This window comes from Salvia splendens, chromosome 14 (assembly GCF_004379255.2).
Source record: "Salvia splendens isolate huo1 chromosome 14, SspV2, whole genome shotgun sequence".
In the NCBI taxonomy this organism is placed as follows: Eukaryota; Viridiplantae; Streptophyta; class Magnoliopsida; order Lamiales; family Lamiaceae; genus Salvia; species Salvia splendens.
In genome coordinates, this window is record NC_056045.1 from 29,549,276 (window position 1) to 29,572,412 (window position 23,137).

The window sequence follows — 23,137 nt, forward strand, 5'->3', positions numbered from 1 at the left end:
ATGCCAACTTCGCCGACTGTGGACGCGCCACCGAGTGCTGCCTGTACGGTCGAAGCTTCAAGAGAACCATGTCGCCCACCTCAAACTCGACATGGCGACGATGTTTATTTGCGGATTCCCGCATACGCTGCTGGGCACGGTCCAAATTTCGCCGCAGCTCCACCAGCTGCTCGCTCCGTTGATGGATCAGCTCTGCGGCCGACGGGGGTGTCGACGCCGAGGGTTGTGCGAACACCAGGCTGGGGGATTCACGACCGTACAATGCCTTGAAAGGCGACATGCCCAATCCTGCGTGATGAAAACAATTGAGAGCAAGCTCCACCCACGGAAGAAAATTAGCCCACTTAGACGGTCGGTCCGTCGTAAACGCGCGCAGATACTGTTCCAAGCCTCTGTTGCGCACCTCTGTTTGTCCATCCGACTGCGGGTGATATCCGGTCGAAAAATTCAACTTGGTTCCACTCAAACGCATTAAATCCGCCCATACCTCATTCAGAAAGACCGAGTCCCTGTCCGACACCAACGTCTTGGGAAACCCATGATGGCGGACCACCGTATTAACAAACAGGTGAGCCACACGTAAAGCGTCAAAACGGGTCGGTAGGGGAGCGAAGTGAACATACTTGGACAAGCGGTCCACCACCACCATAATTGCTGTATAACCCCGAGACTGCGGCAAACCTGTAATAAAATCCATCGATACATCCTCCCACACTCGCGTGGGCACCGGCAAAGGTTGCAGCAGACCCGCAGGCCTTTGTGTGGAATATTTCGTCGTCTGACACACGACACAGGCTTCCACAAACTTCTTCACTTCTGCCTTCATCCGAGGCCAGTAAAAATCCGCCCCCACTCTTCTCAACGTGCGCTCGAACCCAGGATGGCCCGCCGACGGTGAACTATGGTATTCCGCCATGATCGACGCTCGAGCAGACGAGCGCGAGCTGACATAAATGCGGCGTTTAAAATACACGAGCCCATCCACCAAGGACAAATGGGCGGCGACTTCCCCGTTCCTGATTGTCGCCACGATTTCTCTCATTTCCGGCGAAGAGGCTGTCTCGCGGCGAAGCAAGTCAAGCAGCTGAGGTACAGGCTGGGACACGGTGACCAGCTATTGGCAGTGTAGGGTGGCGTCATCGGTAGCCTCTTCGGCTAAACCTGCGGCATCCGCCGTGGCCTGCGACTCCTCACGACGTGATAATGCATCCTCCACACTGTTAGTACTCCCCTTCTTATATTCAATTTTGAACTTCTAACCCATCAGTTTCCGTACATATAGCTACTGATCAGGAGTCTGAACCACCTGTTGAAGCAACTCCTTCAAACTCTTTTGTTCACTTCGAATCACGAACTCGCTTCCCAATAGGTATTGGCGCCATTTTTGCACCGCCTCCACGATTGCATACAACTCCTTGTGATACGTCGAAGCCACCCGACGACGCGGCCCCAGTTTCTTGCTATAGAAAGAGATGGGGTGATTGTCCTGTAGCAGGACGGCCCCAATGCCCGAATCAGAAGCATCCGTCTCCACACAAAAAGGCCGCTCAAAGTCGGGCAACCTAAGCACTGGCGCCTTTGTCATAGCATGTTAAAGAGCAATAAAACTCTCCTCCGCGGCGGGCGACCAACAGAAGGCGTCCTTCTTGAGAAGGTCGGTCAGCGGGGCGACAATTAACGCGTATTGGGCAATGAACCTCATATAGTAGCCCGTCAGACCCAAAAAACCTCTTAATTGCTTCACGGTTCGGGGCACAGGCCATGCCGTCATCGCATCAATTTTAGTAGGGTCCGTCTTCAATAAACCGTCGGTAATTAGGTGACCCAGATATTCCACTGTCGAGTTACAAAAAGAACACTTGGACAACTTGACAAAGAAACTGTGCTCCTTCAAAACTTCTAGCACGGCCGACAGATGTGTTTTGTGATCTTCGACGGTCGGGCTATAAATCAAGATGTCGTCAAAAAATACAATGACAAACTTGCGTAGCATCGGCTGGAAAATGGAGTTCATAGCGGCCTGGAAAGTAGACGGCGCATTAGTCAGGCCGAAAGGCATAACGAGGAATTCGAAGTGCCCATCGTGGGTGCGGAAAGCCGTCTTAAATACATCCTCCTCATACATCCGAATCTGGTGGTACCCCGAGCGCAAACCCAGTTTCGAAAATACTCGCGCTTTCCCCAGTTCATCAAAAAGCTCGTCCGCCGTTGGAATTGGAAAATAGTCGGGGACCGTAGCATTGTTCAAAGCCCGATAGTCAATGCAGAAACGGTAGGACCCGTCTTTCTTTCTGATAAGTAACACCGGTGACGAGAACGGGCTGCTACTCCGTTGGATAATTCCTTGTTCAAACATTTCTCGCACCTGCCGCTCGATCTCATTCTTCTGGAAATAAGGGTACCTATATGGTCGCACGTTTACCGGTTTCGACCCTGGCAGCAAATGAATCCTGTGGTCATACTGACGGGACGGAGGCATCTCAGTAGGTATCCTGAAAACGTCCCGAAAACCCTCCAAAACTGCCGCCACTCCTTCCGGTAAATCCTCGGGAAACACGTCCGACCCAGCCGGCGTCGAGTCTAGCTCCAATAAGGCAATCTCGAAACACACTGACACAACCGCCGATGACCGCAGCGTGAATAGAGATTGCACACCGAGGCGCCACGGAGGAACTGTGATCCCTTTCAAGGTGAACGGCTGTCCCTCGTGCATGAATTCCAACGTCTTGCCCGCGAAATCTGCGGAAATCCTGCCCAGTGATTCCAGCCAATCCATCCCTAAAATCACATCCGGGCCGTGAATTGGTAAGATGTGGAGGTCCACAACGAACACGGATCCCTGTACTTTCAACTCAGTTTGTCTCGCCATGTGAGTGCAGAGTAAGGCGGCCCCATTACCGACAAACACCCGAAACGGCCTAATCGGTGATAACGACAACTGTAGACTTTCCGCGATTGCTGGGTGTAGGAAGTCTCTATCACTGCCTGTGTCGATCAGTATGCAAACATCACGCTCCTGAATCTGGCCCAAAACTTTGAGCGGCCTAGATCGTCGACCCCCATCCAATGAGTGGATATGAGCGATCTCCCTAATCTCCTCCTCATCACGGATATCATCAACCTCCGCATCACCTAGCGCGTCATCCTCATCCCCATAGCAGAGCAAACGCTGCTTGCACACGTGACCCATGACCCACTTTTCCGGACAGTGCCAGCACAGGCCCAGACGAGAACGCTCCGATTTCTCCGCCTGCGACACCCTGACCGCTGGCAGGCGCGGCTGATCCTTCGGTCGTTGGCCCTGACCCGCCGAGGGCCCCGTATTTGACGGTGGTTGGGACCCCGTTGGAGCCGTTGACGTCCGATTGTCGCGACCCTACCACTGCTTACGTGGAAAAGCCGTGGAAGGTTGCGCCAGGCTCCGATCAGACTGCGCATCAGCAAGTTCTAGCGATAAAGCCATGGCCGCCGCTAGAGACGACGGACGGTGTAATTTTATGCGTTCTTGCATATCCGTCGTTAGACCCGCCACGAACAAAGTGTATAATTTCGACTCCGGGACACCCTGGACCCTATTCAAATACCTCTCAAACGTATCATGGTACTCTATCACCGTGCCTGTCTGGGTCAACTTGGCTATCAACCCAAAGTAATCTTTGAAGCTCTGTCTGTCGAAGCGGTGGCGAACGTCCTCCAGGAATTCCTGCCACGTGACAAATTCGGTATTGGCGCAGTAGTTAAATACCCATTCAGATGCTGGAGGATCGAACAGCATGACCGCGTAATGAAGACGTTGGGCGTCGGGCATCATCACATGATCAAAATAATACTGAACCCTCGAGATCCAGTTCGTTGCGTCGCTGCCATCGAACCGAGGCGGCTTAATGGACACTGAATTTTTATCGAACCCCGTAGCAGGCGGCTGATATCTGTGGGGCGGGTCCCAGCACGTAGCCGGTGTGTCGACTTGCTGCGGCCACCCTCCAAACTGTGTACGAGCGTAACGGGTCCCCGGGGGGTCCCAGGCCATCCCGCTCCTGCCCCTCTCACCGCGGCGTCCCCTATCGCCCATCGCTCCCTCGCGAATTCTGAAATTAGGGTTCTGGACGCGACCTCCTCTGTCGCCCGATTGCCTCCTGCGATAATACTCGTAATCCCCCTCATCCGCATCGTCAAACCCTAGGGGGGTTCCGGTTCACGCGACAAGTTCGGTTCCAGGCTCTCAAAACGGCGATCCGTCTCATCCCTTCACATGTCAAATTTATCCATCTTGTCCAATAATCTATCCAGCTTTCCATTCACGGAGTCGTCCTGAAGTGAATCGGATGCAGGACGATTCTCCAAATCACCGTCCCCCACCTGTGGCCGCTGGAAAGGCCCGGTACGGCGATTGTTGAAGTACGGTCGTCGCGACGTTCCATCCGGAAACGTGTCCGGTCGATGAACGCCCCACGCTGATTTTCTGTTGTTGTTGAAACAACTCATGATTACGTCGATGAAAGCACCAGATGTTAAGGGCTTTTCCCCCTCAACCCACCGGCAACTGCAGTTGACGGCTGAAAATTAATATCCGGCGCCGGTGTTCGGGTCGGCAGCTTGAGATGATCGACTGTGCGCGGGAATTCGTTCCCGTCGGGCAGTTCGTCATCTAGGTTTTCAATTGTCAACGATATGTTGGGCAAATAATATTTTCATTCATGAGAAGTTATGAACAAAATAGCCCTATTTATATTCTATGGACCCTAGGTTTGGTTCGACCTAATCCTATTCATCGGGAAAGAACCAACAAGAAAACCCGACTGAGCTTATAATTACGCTCGACTCAATTGCAAAAATAATTAATAAAAAACAATATTCTTAAACTAAAATAATAATAATAAAAAAAAAAAGACAACGCTAACAAGGACTCTCCGACTCTTATTTGGGTACGAACTCGCCGAGCCGCTTCGGGGGTCGCCTATTCCTTGTTGGCTTCGATATGGCGATGGATTGTTGCGGCTGCTGCTCTTCCTGTGGTTGTAGCTCTTCCTCCGGGTCTACTTCCGACGGCCCCTCCGCCGGCGGCTCCTGGACAGGTCGTTGAAGGACCGTATCATACGCATTCTTGCATTTACAATGCATTCTTGATTTTTACAATTCAATATCTTCAATATATTTTCAACTCCTCAATAGACTTTCGATCTTATAACATGATTTCCCCATGGCTTCCGGTTCCTAACTTAACATTTAACATAGTATTAAGAAAGAACGTAGAGAAAGACATTTTCGTGAGCCAGATGTTTTTGCAACCATACACTGCAGCGGAATTCTCAAATTAGAGGGCAAAATAGAACACTGGGCTTTTCTTTTAGTTTCAGCCCATCAATAAAAGCTTTCTTTTTTATAAAATAAATATTCTAATGCATAAAACCCACTACTGTTTTCAGATTGCATATTGTAAAAATCATTAGCAGGTGGCTCTGGATTTTGGAGTTGTATTTTTCATAATAAAAAGTTCAAAAAGCACTCTAAAACATACATACACTTTTAAAGAGCTCAAGTTTTAATGTATAATTGATAATATAAAAAAGAGATACTACTGCTATAAAGAAAAGATTTTGAATCCGATCCCGAGCGAATTTTTTTCCACTAAATTAAAAAGTTCATTATTAAGGGAGGAAGGGATATCATTGAATGCTTACATAGGCATAGCTAGAGGTAGAGTTAAAAATCACTCTAAAACAGTAAAACCCTCAAACTAAAAGCACTAATATTAGTATGTAAACATATCCAATACCTTACATGGGTTTTACCTGCATCAAAGCAAGACTAAATTTTCACTACTTAATCTAGCTCGTACTTCATATTATGATTTGATTCCATGATTTCAACATCAATATATAACAACAAATCTCACATTTCCAAGTTAAGAATTAACACAGATCTATTTTCTTGTTAGTATACCATTGTTTCAACCGAAGCAGCCAATTCACTCAACCCAAGTCTCAACATAGACTTCAGAGATAAAAACTAGCAGATTGAGAAAAAGTCTACATTTAATCTCCAACAATGTCTGAAATGGTGCATTTCAGTTCAAATCCAAATTTCGAAATTGTAGCAGAGGAAGGGCAACTCAGTATAGGAAAAGTGGCGCCTTGCACTAGGCTGTCGTCGGCAGTCTCCGGCGGAGACGAAAGGAGGGAGGAAAGAAGAAGTAAATCTGCGTTGACTTTTTCTTTATTATCATTTTTCTTTTCTCATCCTCTTATAAGGAGTATTAGACCATCCACAACGCGTCTCGCGCCGGGCTCGCGTCTCGTCTCGTCTCGGAGAGACGAGACCCCCGCGAGACGCATTACAGCGCCCATCTCGTCTCTATCTCGCGCTCGTCTCGTCGCGTAGCTCGTCTCGGCGAGACACGAGACGAGATGGCTCGTCACGCGCCAGGGACACGTGGCACGTCCCCATGCGAGCGTGACGCCCACTCGCTGGCCAGCGAGTGGGCGTCGTCACTGATGACGCAATAATTCATTTTTTAAAAAAAAAAATCGATTTTTAATTAATTTTTTTTCAAACGGTAATATTACCGTTAAATTTTTATTTTCATTTTTAAATTTTTTAATTTTTTTAATTTTTTACTCTATAAATAATTCTATTTCATACTCATTTCAAACACAAACACACATCTATTCCTCTCAAATCCTCTCTATCACTCCAATTTCCATCTTCAATCAACTCAAACAAATGGATCCTTTTGAGCAAATGCGTCAGTTAATGGAACAATCACTCGAAGAAGATCGACGACGAGAGGCGGAGGAAGCCGCACCACCCCCACGACGCTCCCGGAAGTACATCAATCGGAACCGGGAGGAAGCCGCCGCACGGTTAGTACGCGACTACTTCTGCGATAACCCGATTTGGGGAGATACCTATTTCCGTCGTCGTTTCCGCATGCGGAAACCGCTATTTCTCCACATAGCGAATACTTTGGCGGCCAGGGAGGAGTTCTTCCGAGAAGGGTTCGACGCGGTCGGTCGTCCCAGCCACACGACGCTGCAGAAATGTACTGCAGCCATCCGGCAGCTTGCGACTGGACAAACGGCCGACATATTCGACGAATACCTGCACATCGGAGACAGCACTGGGCGCTTGTGCTTGCTCAACTTCTGCAGAGGCGTCCGGGCAGCCTTCAGTGACGAATTTCTCCGGAGGCCAACCACGGAGGATTGTCAGTTCCTCCTCAACCTGCACGAACAAGTGCACGGATTCCCCGGGATGCTTGGCAGTGTCGATTGCATGCACTGGCAATGGAAGAATTGTCCGGTGGCTTGGAGGGGTTCCTACACGAGCGGCCACAAAGGCACCCACCCAACCGTTGTACTCGAGGCCGTTGCCGACTACCGACTTTGGATCTGGCACGCGTACTTCGGGGTCCCTGGCTCGAACAACGACGTAAACGTGCTCCAACAGTCCGACCTCTTTACCGAAGTTTTGGATGGTAAAGCGCCGGCCATCAACTTCGTCGCCAACAACCGGCGGTATAAAATGGGGTACTATCTCGCCGACGGCATCTACCCGAAGTGGCCAACCTTCGTGAAGACGTGCGGCAGGCCAGCGAACCCAAAGTAGGCTCTTTTTGCGCAGAAGCAGGAAGCTGCGCGCAAGGATGTGGAGAGGGCGTTCGGGGTTCTCCAAGCGCGCTTCAACATCATCAAAGCCCCGGCTCGTTCGTGGTTCATGGAGAGCATGGTCGACATCATGTATACGTGCATAATCTTGCACAACATGATTGTCCGAGACGAAGGACCCGATGCCGGAAATTGGTTCGACCCCGAATCCCTCGGAAGCTCAACCGCAAGTAGTCCGCCGCGAAGTGGAGCGCATCCATCTATACAAGAACGGTTGGCTATTCGGGCAAGGACACGCGACTCTAGCGCCCACACCCAACTCCAAGAGGATCTAATTGAGCACATTTGGGAAAATTTTGGCGGAGAAGATTAAATTATGTCATTTTTATTTTTTTAGAATTTTAATTATGTCTTCGTTTTTTTAATGTTAAGTTGTAATGTTGTTTTAATTTTAATAAAGTGTGTTTGTTTAAATTGAATTGGGTTTTAAAAAAAATTTATAAATTAAATTGAATGAATAGTAATTAAGAGACGGTATAGAGACGGTTAAGAGACGGAGCGTTGCAGGTTCCGTCTCTTAGTTAAGAGATGGAGGAAAAAAGGACAGTGGGGCCCTCAAATAGTGTTCAAATAGTAGTTAAGAGACGGTTTAAGAGACGGTATAGAGACAGCGTTGTGGATGGCCTTAATGCATAGACATTGAGATATAAATGGACCAATTTAGATTTGGGTTTGGGATTTATTTGATTGGGCTGTATTAATTTGGATTGTTTTAATCAATTTTTACTATTATGACTTATAATATCAATTAAATTTCATCGAATCATCCGATATATTATACTATCCCAACATTATTACTCCATTTAAATTTACGGCAAAAAGTCCTACTCCCTCAGTCCCCCATTATGTCCTAATTTTCTATTTTGACTAATCTCTTATTAAATTTCTCACTTTCATTTTTACTTGATAATGGCCCTATATTGCATAATTGTTTATTTATATTTTATTATAATTATAACATACTCTCTCCATTCCGTCATAAACGACCCACTTGATAATGAAGGGAATATTTCACGACATAAAAGTCTACTACACCATAAAAAAAATTTATGGACGAAAATAATTACTAAAAAGAACCTATCTCAAAGAACAAAAACTGAAAAAATTATTATTATTTTATAATACTCCGTTTGTTTATTTATTAATAAATTCTATTTCGATCTGTTTGGTTATTTTTAAAAATGGATTTGTTTTATTCTATTTTTTAATATGGATAGTTGGCATATGGTGTTAGAATTAAAATATAGATGCACAACTCTTTGAATTCCAATTGTTTTCTATTTTTTTTAAATTTTAACAAGTGCTTGGCTTGTGAGTTTATGAGATGGTCTTCGAGAGAACTGTAATCAATGAACGCGATCGATAATTAAGGTTATTTTTATTGGGACGGATAAAGAAGAAAGTGAGTTATTTTTAATACTAGGATAAAAGGAGTATAATATTATGTTCTTCTTATGAAAATATGATTTAATTAATGTATACTAAGACAATAATATACCTTAATCTTTTAATTGATAATGACCAGTAATTTGGACGTGGTTTCTGCTTTAGAGTTCTCAACAACAAACCCCTTCCCTTACCTTTCTAATTCTATTTGTGGGAAGCTTCTACGATGGAGTCCATTTATGCAAGGAGATAGTAGATCGTATGATTTTGGTTGCCCGGCCCATCGTGACAGGTCTCGATAGCATTGTAAATGCAGCTCGCGGCTTGGAGGTCGAGATCAAATCTTTGTCGGAAGCGGTTGATGATGGGGAGAAAGTGGCGGCGGTGGAAAATTGCTTCGTAGAATTACTACAGAATGATGAAAAATACAATAGTGTTGAGTAGTACTCCTAGTATTATTTTCTGTTGGGTAGTTTGTTTTATTCTTTTTATTTGTAGTTATTAGTAGTTTTATATTCTTTCTATTTTATTTTGTATATTAGTGAGTAGTATTTTTTATTTTTTCTATTTTATTAAGTACTTAGTTAATATGTATAATTGGCCGTATTTTATTTTATTTTATCACAACCATGCATATTGAATTCTTAGTACATTGGTATGAATTTATATAAAAAAAATAAGATTGGTATGAATTTGATTTTCTTTCTATTTTGGTCGCAGCCACAAGAGTAGTTTTTGTTGCCATAGGTGTCACACCGCCTAATCAAGGTAGTCGACCTACGGCCATGTCGATCGAGGCCTACGAAGGTCGGAAAGAAGCTGAATGGATCAAGGTAAAATTTCCTTTTATTCGTGAAAAGAATCATCCAAGATTTATCATTCTTTTACTACATTCATTTCTTTTGTACCTTCATTTTATATCATTCCATTGTACCAAACATGTCCTTAGACTCTCGAGACATAGCACATACCCACATCTGACACCATTCTAGAAAATCCACAAATAAAATGAGAGAGGTTTATTACCCTCAAAATATTTGTGCATATGTGATAAGGGAAAGACCCTTATCAAGTGAAAAAGATAAAGAAAGTCGCAGAGGAACCGTGCTCTGTCGACAATCGAAAATTCTAAACGGAAAAACTAAATAAACATAAAGGACAATAATTATGATTTCGTATTTCTTGTGCCTGTCAAGTAAAAGAATCATCCAAGATTTATCATTCTTTTACTACATTCATTTCTTTTGTACCTTCATTTTATATCATTCCATTGTACCAAACATGTCCTTAGAGCATCTGTAACGCGGAGGGCCGGGCCGCAAATCGCGAGTCCCGGCCCGTCCCATGCGTTACACGGAGGCGAGTCACGGCCCAGGCCTGTCCCGGGGCCGCGTTCCCGGCCTGGTGAGCGTCCCGCGTCCCTGCCTGGGACGGCGTTGCAGCTTCGGGGCCGTGACAGAAGGGCTGCAATTTTTGCCAAAAATTGGAAGAGAAGAAGAGGGAGGAAGATGAAGAACGTGCTGCAGATTTGCAATTATTTTTCTGAATTTTTACATTTTGGAAGAGGAAGAAGAGGGAGGGGAGAGGAAGAAGGAGGAAGAAGGAGAGGGGCTACGTGCTGCCTACTATCCAAATTTTTTTTTTTAAAAAATTTTTAATATTCTAATTTTTTTATATTTTTTAGGTTATAATTTATTGTTTTGTATTAAAATGAAATTCTCGTCTAATAAATGAAACTTTCCGTGTTATAAATTTCCGGTGTTTTTTATTTTACGTGTAAAATAGGTTGGAGTTGTGAATAGTGTCATTTATTAGTTGCGGTCCGAGTTGCGACATGCATGGTTACAGCAGTTGGGGCTTGAGCCGCAACTGTAGAGGAATGATGACGTGGAGGGGACTTGGGGCCGGAAATGGGGACGGGGTTATTGATGCCCTTAGACTCTCGAGACATAGCACATACCCACATCTGACACCATTCTAGAAAATCCACAAATAAAATGAGAGAGGTTTATTACCATCAAAATATTTGTGCATATGTGATAAGGGAAAGACCCTTATCAAGTGAAAAAGATAAAGAAAGTCGCAGAGAAACCGTGCTCTGTCGACAATCGGAAATTCTAAACGGAAAAACTAAATAAACATAAAGGACAATAATTATGATTTCATTGATTGAATAATGAGAATAACAATAGTCCTATTTATAATACTCCTATGAATAACCTAACTTGGTGAACAAGATAATAACGATATGGAAAAGATATGATAATATAATAATAGAGATATGAGAGATATTTTTGAAGATATACTCGTATCAATATGCTCACACACAATATTATTGATCATTTTCAGATATGAGATCTAGGTAGATAAATAGTTCACAGCTCGGATATCTTGACACTGAGCAAGAACTCGGTACATAGACAAATAGTTCACAGCTCGGATATCTTGACACTGAGCAAGAACTCGGTCAGAGTGTCGACCACCACCTTGTTGTCTGAGAAAAATTTGACCTGTGTAGTTATTATGTTTTGATTTACTTTCTTGGTGGCTAGGATTTTATTTGCTTTCCTAGTTTATAGAGATCTTTTTGTACCACACATACTATAAATATGCGTGGAGTCTTTTATTATTATTTTTCAAATTGAAGAATTAAATTAATTAATCTCATTCTTACTCTGGCGTGAAACGCCCCCTAGAACTTCAACTAGGGTTATTCTCTTTTTCTCTCTACAAATTCACTCAAATAATTCCTAGGCAAAAGCCTATCACGCATGCACTTGTCGTTTGATCAATGAGAGCACCCAAGATTTATAAGATGTATTCTGTTTAAAGAGCTTATAGGAGTACTATTCTGTTTTGATAGCTTGTAAATTGTTGATTAAGGTGTTTAAATACCAAAGGATCTCTATTATGTGAGAAAGCAGTGACAAGGTCCACACATTCAGTGGCGAAGCTTCGTCGATCTTTCTATCGTGAGGGATATAATACATTTATATATGTACACATAACTTGGGAGTAACAATTACTCCATCAAAGATCTCCACCAGCATCCTCACATTAATTTCCCCAGCCCCTTCTCAGTCCTCCTCCTCCGCCGCTCATCACAGCTCTCCAACGCAACCAACCGGCGCTGCCTATATATACCCCATCCCCATGGCCGATGAATTTGTTTCACACGGTAGATCTTTGTTTAAATTGTAAAATGGGCCTTTAAATGGGCTTATATCCAACTCCCAGACAGAGTCATTCCAATCCACTCCCAAAGCCCAACTCACTTATTTTCAATAGCAAATTACATTGCATACCAAAGACCAACTTTATATAGTATGAAAGCGAAATAATATCATTTTCCACACCAATTACTCAATCAAGTCTGTCCTAAATTACAATAATTCGAAACTAAACAGATCTGTATTTAAGAAGGTCTAAGTCAAGTGTTTGATAATAGTCTGAAGCACACCATCTTTAGCCCAATTCATCCTGTTACTGTATGCTTCAACTTTTGCTACCAAATCTTCAAAGCCCCTTTTCACAGCCCCCACTTTGTTCCCATCTTCAACCGTTTCCGACATAGATTTGTTATCGAACTTCAGCCTCCGAGCCACGCCGTGAATTTCCCTAAGATCTTCCATGCAGAGGTTGGCGCCAATAATCATAAACGCAGTTATCTCCTTGTGCTCCCTGGCTGCAGTTTCCCGCTTGTTCAGAAGTGAATGGATCCATTTCCCGACTGCCCCAAACAGAATGGAGGCCGCTGCTGCTGCCCCTGCCACAGCCGGCCCGGCCGCTTCCCTCTTGGGGTTGGCGTTCGCAGCAGCAATCGCAGCCGTGGCCGCGAAGAACATGGCAGCGAGCGTGAAGAAAACAGCCGACACCTTCTTAGAGACATCCATGGAATCGATGCGCTTGACTAAGCTCTCATCCATGGATTTGAGCGTCGTCAGCATGACCAACTGCTCCTTATAATGGCAGGATAAATCATGGTAGAAGTTGTGGACGGTCGAAGGATCGTTACCTGGCTTGTTTGTGAGTGCTGAGACGAACTCGGGCCCGTTGAGCCTGTTCACATAGTGTCTGCTGACAAAAGAGGCCAGCTTTCCATGATTCTTGGCGTCCTTCTGCAGATCACGGAACGCCGCGACGAATTCTCGGGCCATGGGGTCGGCGTAGGAGGTCATGTTAGAGGCCGGAGTTTCAAGCCCGAATCGGCTCATGTGGCTGCCCATCACCGTTTACGATGAATGAGAATGGCCGGGCCGGGCCGGATGCTTTGGAGAAGTGTGATGGGAGGCGGAAGAGGATGACTTGTGGTGCCTTGCCGATGGATATAGATAGATAGAGAGAGTGCTATTAAGGTAAGAGTGAAATGTTATATACATAAACGCTAGCAGAGTCGGGGACTAGGTATATAAGGTGGAGGAAAAAGGAAAGGGGAGGATTTTGTTGGCTGTCTTTGTTGTTTATATTTGTGTGGGACAGGATGTTCAACTTTTTCAACAAAATCGGCTTTTAAACTTTTTTAGTCTTTCTTTTAAGAAAGTTCTGAAATGGAATGCACTTTGGGCTTTGCTAAATTAAATCAGTTGGGCTAGTTTATTTTGATGGCCCGTTTGCAATTGTGTGTTGATCCAATCCGGATTTGGCCCAATACTTAAATGGCTATCCCGATGGCTGCCACGTGTACCCTCCCACGCGGATCGTGACGCTGGACTTTTAGATTTGAGGTGTGTTTGTTTGGAGTCTATACACTCTCTGGTGCCTCCTTGACTCCTCAGTCTGTTCATGTACTCTCTCTTCTCGACTTTGCTCCAGCTTCTCTCTAAACTCTCTTCTCTCTCTCTTTAAAATGCCGGCCGATCTTCTTCTCCGGTGGCTTCTTTCTCTGTTTTAGTGAGGATCGAGTGTCATCTCTCAACTCCTATGTTGATCTGGAGATTTGTGTGAGTTTCGAACGGTTGAGTTCGTTTCTGGTTTTTTCTAGAGAGATCTTCGGTTAGTTTCATAGATCTGTGGGTTTTGAGTGTTCTTGAGGCTTGAGACTGTGGCTGTGAGTCTTTGAACGCGTGGGGCGGTTCATCGTGTTGTAGTACTTGGGAAACCCTAGCTCGGGGTCCGATTGTTTCACGGTGCTCTCTTGTGACTTGTTGGATAAGATAGAGGAGGTCCTTGGCCCAGTGAAGTCGTGTGTGCGACCTGAGCCACTCTCTGATCCTTGTGTTCCAATATTTCATTTGTTGTCGGTTTACTTGCTTAGATCTGAGAGGATCCATTTCCTTGTGTTACTAACTTGTGTACTAGTTGTGCATGTAATTTCAGAGGAATAATCCGGTGCCATTGCAGTCGGTTGAGACTCGGCAATAGATTAGGGTTTCTGTAAATCTTGTATTTGTCTCAAGTTTGTGTTAGTATAATACTTGGGTTTGTAACTGGCTTGTTCTTGCTGAGATTGGCCATCTCAGCGTTGATACAAAATTAAAAGAGGTCTCGGTAATTAGTGAATCCTAAGTGATATGATCCCTACAAAAGTATTAGCTTCATTTTATTTTATCTCACATTTAATTATCTCTACACTTGATATGAAAATAATAATATTAAAGCTCAAATCGCCCAAAAGAATAGATCATACTTGGAGGAATAGTTGTTTTGTGTATTAAATTATGAGAAAAAATATTTTAATATATTAATATGAATAAAAATATTTTTTTTGGAAAAAATGTGACATCTGTTATGAGACAAATTTAAAAGTAAAATATGACATCTATTGTGAGACAAAAGAGGCTAGCTTTTCATGATTCCTAACGTCCTTTTGCAGATCACGAAACGCCACGACGAATTCTTGGGCCATGAGGCCGGCGTGGGAGGTAGGTCATAACGCCGGAGTTTCAAGCCCAAATCAGCTCATGTGGCGGCCCATCAGCGTTTACAATGATTGAGAAGGGTCGGAGTTGAGGAAATGGACTGGGCCGGTTGCTTTGGAGAAGTGTGATGAGAGGCGGGAGAGGAGGACCTGCGATTACCTAATTTGTAATATAATTCAATTAAATTTAAAATTTAAAGGTATTATTTACGTATTATATTTATCTTTATTCTATTAGTTTCGTCTATCAGAATTTTAGTAAATAAAGGGGGAGGTCTACTTATATAAACACAGTATATTCAATTAATTATCCTTTTTAATCAACATATTACTACTATCTTATTTCCTTTGGTCAGGGCCCACTCATCAACCTTCGCTACTGCCAGTATACTGGCACTTTTAACACATCATAAATTCGACTTTCATAATTTCATTTTTTTTCATCATATTCCTTTTGTCTAATATAAAGTATCTATTTTTTTAGCATTTCTCAACAAAAATGGTCCATTCCTAAAAAGATACACTATTATCACAATTTTATTCCATCTCACACATAATTTTATCTTACACTTAATGCATAAATTAATAGTATTACATAAAAGCTCATATCAACCAAAAATACCCAATCTATCCAACCAAAAAGGTTCATATTTGGGCTTGAAATGGGCTTTTACTAACTCCTAGCCTGAGTCAATCCAATCTCACTTCCAAAACCCAACCCATTTATTTTCTATGGCAAATTGCATATCAAAATACCCAACCTTATACTGTACGTACGAAAGGAAAATAATTGGCAATTTGGCACGAAGTCCAAACTAAAAAGAGATTAGGATAAACATTTTAACATTAATTTATAAAATTGTAAATAAAAGGGAGAGAGCACAATCGTATATTGAATAGATGATAAATTAACAAATTTATAAACATGTATTAATCTAGTACTTGAATACGAGTTTCGGGTACCCAAAACTCGAAAAAGTCTTGCATAAACTACTTGGATCTGTAATTTTGGGTTTTGGATAGCCAAAACCCGCCGGGTATTAGGCCTGGACGGGATCGGATATACCCGAAACCCGAGAACTAAATTGCACTAGTAGATTGGCTGACCTTAACACATTAAAATAGGGTTATAAATATGATGATAAGTTTTTTCGTTTTAAAAAAATAATAATACGTGTGTATTAAAAGGCCGGATTAATTGGGCGTACGAATCAGCTGTGAATATTTTTACTTTGTTAAATAATATCTGCAAGTTTGAGTCTCACTCTATTCAGTACTCCACTATTTTCCTTTTATATTTTTATAGTATCAATAAAACTAAATTAATCTTGTTTTCAACCCATAAAATTCTGTGGAGTTGATGCCTTTTCCCTTGAAGATGAAGAGGGGTTGGATTTTGGCTGGCTACTGGAGTTGGATGTATAGCAAAGAACTTGCTGAGTGCTGCCTAAGCCGACTGAGAGATAAGACATGCCATGCCTATTACGCAGGTTGGCCTAGAAAGGAGGTTCATAAAGTGAAGTGGAAAAGTTTGAGAAATTTCGGAATAAGGGTTTACCTTTCGAAATTTAAGATTCAATTCGCTGACCTTTCGAAATATGGGATTGAGGCATGCGAATTTTTCAGAACAAGGGATTTTTGAATTTTTCTATTTTTTCTCTTATTATTTCCATCTCAGCATTTATCATTGACCAAATCACCCTACAATATTTTCACTTCAATTTTGATAATTTTCACCTCAATTCTGATGCCTCTTGATTCTGATACCTCTCCTTTTCACCCAAAAATAAAGATGCATCCAAATCCTCGTCAGGCTCTACTCGCGAAAGATATGGATCTCCGGTGTTCCGCAGGGGCAGCAGCCGCCGTGGAACTTTGTCTTCCCGAATTGGTCGAGGAGCGCAGGAATTCGAGGGTGACAGCGCCGCTGCAGCGGCTGCTATGGTTCTTTCAGATACTGCCCGAACGTGTTCCAATCTTGCTGCTTTTGCAATTTGTAGCAGTTGAGCGACAACGGAGTCGCCAATTTCTGGTTGCCGTAGGTTGAATCAGACATATGGCTGTTGAATTGTAGTGAGGTTAAGCAGACAGCTTCCCCCCTTTTGAAGAAGTTCAAAATTTGTTTAGGTCATTAATTTGATGATGAAAGAAGATGAGGGAATATGAATGAGGTCGGGAAAGTGAAAAGAAGTGAAGGGCAAAGAAGATTGTTTTCAAGAAACAGACACACAAAAGAGAGAAAACTATTTGTGAAAAATTATAGGGTAGTTTGGACAATTCATAAATATTGAGATGGAAATAATAATAAAAATGAAGAGAAAAAATAGAAAAAATTTAAAAATCCCTTGTTCCGAAAAATTTGCATGCCTCTATCCCATATTCCGAAAGGTTAGCGAATTGAATCTTAAATTTCGAAAGGTCAGCGAATTTAAACCCTTATTCCGAAATCTCTCGAAAATTTTGGGAAGTAATGACATGGATTTTTATTTATAATTTTTAAAACTAATTTGATCAAAACTTGACTGTTGCATAAGTTATAAGTTGACAATATAAAATTTGAAATATATAAAAATAAAGTGTGGTGATACCCGGGATTTGACTGCCGCTTCCTCTCTCATCTTCTTCATCTTCACATCTCTCCAAATCAACCAGCTATCGTCGGCCCATTTCCTCCACCTCGATTCTTCTCAAAGCCACTGTGAGCGCTGATGAATAGCCACATGCATGAGTGAAACAACGTTCAGTACCTTGATGCCCAACGCTGACGTAATGGTCCACGAATTTGTTTTGGCGCTTGATGACCTGCGGAAGGACCCTTACAACACTAAGAAATTAATGGATTGCGTCCACAGCCACTACGCGAACAACCTCAACGCAACCAAGTTCTGCTCAGCTCTCCAACGACGTCTCACCCTCAGCCCTGCAACCAACAAGCTTATTCATCAACAACCGGTAAATGATTCTTTCATGCTTCACAACTTCTACCGGGAATTAGGCTTTCTTGACGAGGACCATTCGATGATGGAGAAGACGATGAAATACATCAACGAGAGCTTCAGCAACGAGCACACTTCAATCGCTGTCTCCAAGCAGAGGCACTCTTTTTTCTTCACCACAGAGGCCATGGTCTGCGCGTCCGCGGCGTCGATTGTTGCGGTGAATGCCATTCTCCATATGTCATCGGCAAGGGCAGGGATCGCTGCTGCCTTCTCCATTCTGTTGACCGGACTCGGGAAATGGCGGCAATCGGTTCTGAAGAAGGAGGAGACTGCACTCAAGAAACACAAGCAGATAACAGAGTATATGATTGTCGGCGCCGAAAATGGCGTGTATTATGTCAGGGTTATTGAGAAAATGGCGCGCAGGCGGCTTATGATGGGAAGAAAGTGGCGGCGGTGGAAAATAGATTCAAACAGTTGATATGGACAGTTGAAGAGTACGGTGATGGGATGAAATGGGTTAAGCGAAGTGTGATTGAGAGCATCATAAAAACTAAGGTTGGTTAAGATTGAACTGATTTAACCTTTTTTTGAAATTACAAGGTTAAAGTGAATAGATAATAAAGTAAGAGAAACATAGTAGTATGAGAAAAAATAAAGTTTTTTTAGCTAAAATGAAAATGACTCAACTCCCTCTGATACAATATGTATCTTGTTTTGAAATGTACTCCATCTGTTTCATTAAAAATGAAACGGTTTCCTTTTTTGGTTGTCCTATTAAAAATGAAACGTTTCATCAAATGGAAACAACTCTATCTCTACTTTTTCATCCTCTTACTTTACTCTCTCTTTCTTAACTCACAAAACAAGTATATTATATTGTTCCTTTTTCCAAAGTAAGGACAATGGGTGTACCTTTGATTTGAAATGTACCTTTTATTATACTCAATCTGTCCTATAATAGATATCACACTTTTCTTTTTAGTTTGTCCCACAAAAGATGTCACATTTCTTTTTTTTGGAAAAATCTCTCTCTCACATAAATATAAATATATTTCCTCCCTCCCCGATTAATTGTCACTCTTTTCCATTTCGGTCCGTCCCTCAATAATTATCACATTTCATTTTTACCATAAATGGTAAGTAGATCCCACATTCCACTAACTCACTTGTCACATTATATTATAAAATCAATATAAAAAAGTGGGTCTCACATTCCGTTAATTTTTTCAACTAACTTTTCTTTACATTTCTTAAAACTCGTGCCCGATCAAAGAGTGACAATTAATTGAGGACGGAGGGAGTACTATTTTTTCTTTCCACAAAACACATAAAACATCTCCTAAAATCTAATGTCATATGCCATCTATTATAGGAAGGGGGAGCACTTTTTTTCTTTTGAGTCGGATATTGGATGTCCGACTAATGTACCTTTTCTCTTTAAGTCAGATATTGAATATCTGACTATGATTAGTACGTACATGGGATTGGATGTGCAGAATTGACTAAAATGATCTGATTCTCTTGCATACACAATAAAGGAATACTGCTTGCACGAAGCGGCCCTGCTCATCACAATTCACCAACGCAACCAATCGCCACACAAATTAAGTGGTGCTCACCGATAATGTTCGCATAAGATATATAGGATATATAACATTTCTCATATAAATATACCAATTTTCAAAAAATGACAGATGAAAAGAAACAAAAAGAAATCAATTTAAGTTATTTAACAGTCTTGATTGTTTGTGATTTATTCATATTCAACACATCCAATTTGAGGAAGGGTTGAGGTGCCATGTGATCTAACCCTCTCCTCAGCATACAAGGCCTGTAATTCAATCAGACAACATTTAGAATGTATCATTCTAAAAAAATGTGCAATGTTTGATTTAATTAAAGAGGAGAAGTTAAGTATATATAATGCACAAACTTCTTTTCTCCAGTTAGCTCGTAGCACATATACAGAGAGAATGGCGATTTGCATAAAGGAACCTGCTAACATTCCTAGCCAAATTCCTTTGACACCTAGGTCAAGTTTATAGCCAAGCAATGCACCCATCGGGATCCCAACCGCGTAGTAGCAACCGATGTTTATCATAGCAACAGAGACTTGCCACCCTGCCCCGACCGCCACTCCTACATAGCCGATGACTCACTAATTAAAACCCTAATTCTATCTGCGACTACTATTCATTTCTTTCGTATTTCTTGTGCCTGCCAAGCTAAAGAATCATCCAAGGTTCAATATGCATACTAAAGAATCACTCCTAACTGTGGATGCTCACAATCTTTTGTTTCTTGCAATTGCCATAATTAATAATTTTAGAATGTTCAATATGCATACTAAATAGTAGTAGTATATTAAAAAATTATGTAGCATAACATTAAATATGAATATTTTATTTAAAATGGTAATTTTTGTTGATTATATCTAGTACTAGATACTATTTTTAAATTCTAATTTGTTATACTAAACATGAATCGTGGTGTATTTATAATATTAATTTTTTATTCTATAATAAATATTATTAAAATAATGAAATTATTAGTGAGACAGATGTCAGGGTTTTTTTTCTCCTAATTCTAGTTACCAAGTTAATAGTAATTTTTTTGGGTTACACCATGTTAATAATTTAATTACGTGATGAATACTAATTTAACTAACGACTTCTCCGACTTAATATAAAAGCGAATGACAGATAAACCATTTATTAAATAAATCCCACTTCTCATTTACACCAATTAAGATATTAATCACGACCCAGTCAAATGCATTGACTTACTAAGTCTACGAGGCGGAAGTCAACCATAATATACTTGTAATTACACTCCCCAAAGAAATTCTTGTATATCAAGTTCAACAACAAAAACCAAGATAAAACTGCATAACTAATAAAACTAAATATATCATAAACTCAATTACATTAATGATAGTAGAACAATCTAGTCTAAGATTAACATGAAATAATCAACCACGTAGATAAATTGGTAAACCTTTTTATATATTCCAAATTTCTACTATAACTACTCAGTATTTTATTCGAAACATCGAATAAGGGGTACAATTATACCTCAAAAATTATTTTTTTTTAATTTATAATTCAATTGTTAACCATTCGTCATAAATCTAATTGTCTATCTCCCAATTTTAATTTCTTCTGCACCCCTAAACCAAAAATTCTGAATCCGTCAGTCGATTCAAAACAATAGTATGGAAAATAACAAGCATGTGCAATATCATGAATAATAAAGAACAACCTAAATGATTATTATGGAATAAGAGAACGACCTAAATATTGCAACTTGTAACGTGCAATATTGTCACAATCAGCTGGCTTCATATGTATAAATAACCCCAAAACATATCTTCAATTCCACAGCATTTGGTTTAATTTCATCGAGAGAATAAAAACAAATTGATCTGCAATAAGAAAATTATATTGAAGAATGGCTCCGCCTCCGTCCTACACCGTGTCTCCGGTCGTGTCGCTCATCGTCAGGCTCTTAACGTTCATATGCCTCTTGATATCGCTCATCCTCCTCGCCACCGCCACTGGCACTGCTTCGACCACCTACGCGGACGTCGAAGTCAGATTCAATGACTTCATTGCATACCGGTATGTATCCCATGCACATGAAATTAAATTGCTACAATTTGTCCTTTTTTATCGTTAGTTAGAAACTAAAGAATTAACTTTCGAAATAGAGGTCAAACGAAAATTTGACCTATAAAATTTTTAATAAATGTCACTGATTAGGAAAATTTTAATAGATATTGTAAGACTTCAGTTTTACCCCTCTCGTTGAAGTGAACGGATTCTTCTCTTAGGTTACAAACAATTTCCATCCAAATGAATCTCTAAAAGAGAAATTTGTTCTGGATCCGTCACTAAAGAGAGAGATTAGATAAGTAACTATATGTAAAGAAATTTAGAAATTCTCTCTAATTTTTTGTAATTTTAATTTAAAATATTTTAAAATTATTTAACTTATCCAAAATTTGGCAGATATCTATGTGCTGCAGTGGTGATCGGATTAGCATACACAGCCATGCAATCGGCCTTCACTGTATACCAAATAACAACTGGAAATCGATTTGGAGGCGAGGGCCTTGTTTTGATTGATTTCTATTGTGACAAGGTAATTAATCAACTTAATTTTTTAATACTATTTTCTATTGGTTATTTTAGTGTAATATTTAGTGCTATTGACATTTACAAACATGTGGATCTCATTTTGATCTATATTACAAATTCGAGCATGTAAAAGAGCGAAGGGGCCGATGGAGAAAAATAATTTGATTTTTTTTATTTTATAAATAACGAGGTGCTAAAATAACCTCTTTTGTTAAAAATAGGAAAGATAAAAAGTGGTTTTTAAAAAAGGAATTGTTGAGGTCCTGTGTTGAATCTCTCAACACCCTTTGAAGCAACACAAATGGTCAAACACAAGACTTTGTAAATTTTTATAATATGTATGTTTTTGGATTATAGCATCGACACGATATTATAGGGTTAATTTTTTTTATTCTAGTGCATTATTTACATTCTTTTTTTGATTCTAGATCAGTACACAATAAGAATGTAAATAATGTCCTAGAATCAACAGAGAATTAAGCACAATATTATAACTAGTGTCTTACCTTGAATTATAGGTGGCGTCTTACATTCTCGCCACGGGTGGGGCGGCAAGTATCGGAATGGCCTTGGACTTGAAGGACCTAGGAGATGCGCTGGGCATCAGCAATTTTATGGGTGTCGCCAACGCTGCCGCGAGCCTTTGCTTATTAGCATTCCTTGGCACCGCCGTCTCGTCGATATTCTCCTCATTTGCTCTTCCCAAAAGAGTCTAATTTCAAGTCTATATTTTCCATTTAATTTGATTGCTTTATTTTGTAAGCTCAATTTGGTTGGTATTTGTTGGAGTTTCCGAATTTTATTGTATGGTTTATTCCTTGTAAGTAATGCATGTGCGATTAGGCTCGATCATGTAATATTGTTAATTTACTTTATTTCTTCATATAATACATGGTCCTACTTATTTGGATTTGACATTTGGGCCTTTATTGTAAAGAATTTTATTTTATGTCATTGGGCTTAACTAGCCTTTGATTTATACTAATTTCAAGAAATTTAATTCGAATGATGAACCATTTTCGAACTATGACATTTTCTTTCACAATGTGAATATTAATGTCATAGTTCTTTCATTAAAATCACTTTTGCATTCTTAACTCTATTACAATTGATTTTTTTTTTCAAAATTATGACTGTATAAAAAAT

General features: G+C 41.0%; 2 protein-coding genes across 2 annotated transcripts; one reads left to right on the forward strand and one right to left on the reverse strand.

The window, feature by feature from the left end:
* Positions 1 to 12,478: 12,478 nt before the first annotated feature.
* Positions 12,479 to 13,279, reverse strand: LOC121764500 (UPF0496 protein 1-like). Its single transcript, XM_042160511.1, has one exon. The coding sequence runs from the start codon at positions 13,277 to 13,279 to the stop codon at positions 12,479 to 12,481; it is 801 nt and encodes a 266-aa protein (XP_042016445.1).
* An 8,019-nt stretch (positions 13,280 to 21,298) lies between these two features.
* LOC121764501 (CASP-like protein PIMP1) lies at positions 21,299 to 22,707 on the forward strand. Its single transcript, XM_042160512.1, has 3 exons — positions 21,299 to 21,472; positions 21,863 to 21,995; positions 22,510 to 22,707. Exons 1-3 carry the CDS (start codon positions 21,303 to 21,305, stop codon positions 22,705 to 22,707), a joined length of 501 nt encoding a protein of 166 aa, XP_042016446.1. The 5' UTR covers positions 21,299 to 21,302.
* Positions 22,708 to 23,137: the final 430 nt, after the last annotated feature.

Coding starts and splice junctions, on each gene's coding strand:
- LOC121764500 (XM_042160511.1), bottom strand. CDS start 13,279: ATGGGCAGCCACATGAGCCGATTCGGGCTTGAAACTCCGGCCTCTAAC.
- LOC121764501 (XM_042160512.1), top strand. CDS start 21,303: ATGGCTCCGCCTCCGTCCTACACCGTGTCTCCGGTCGTGTCGCTCATC. Junction 21,473..21,862: donor AATGACTTCATTGCATACCG/GTATGTATCCCA, acceptor AAAATTTGGCAG/ATATCTATGTGCTGCAGTGG. Junction 21,996..22,509: donor TTGATTTCTATTGTGACAAG/GTAATTAATCAA, acceptor CTTGAATTATAG/GTGGCGTCTTACATTCTCGC.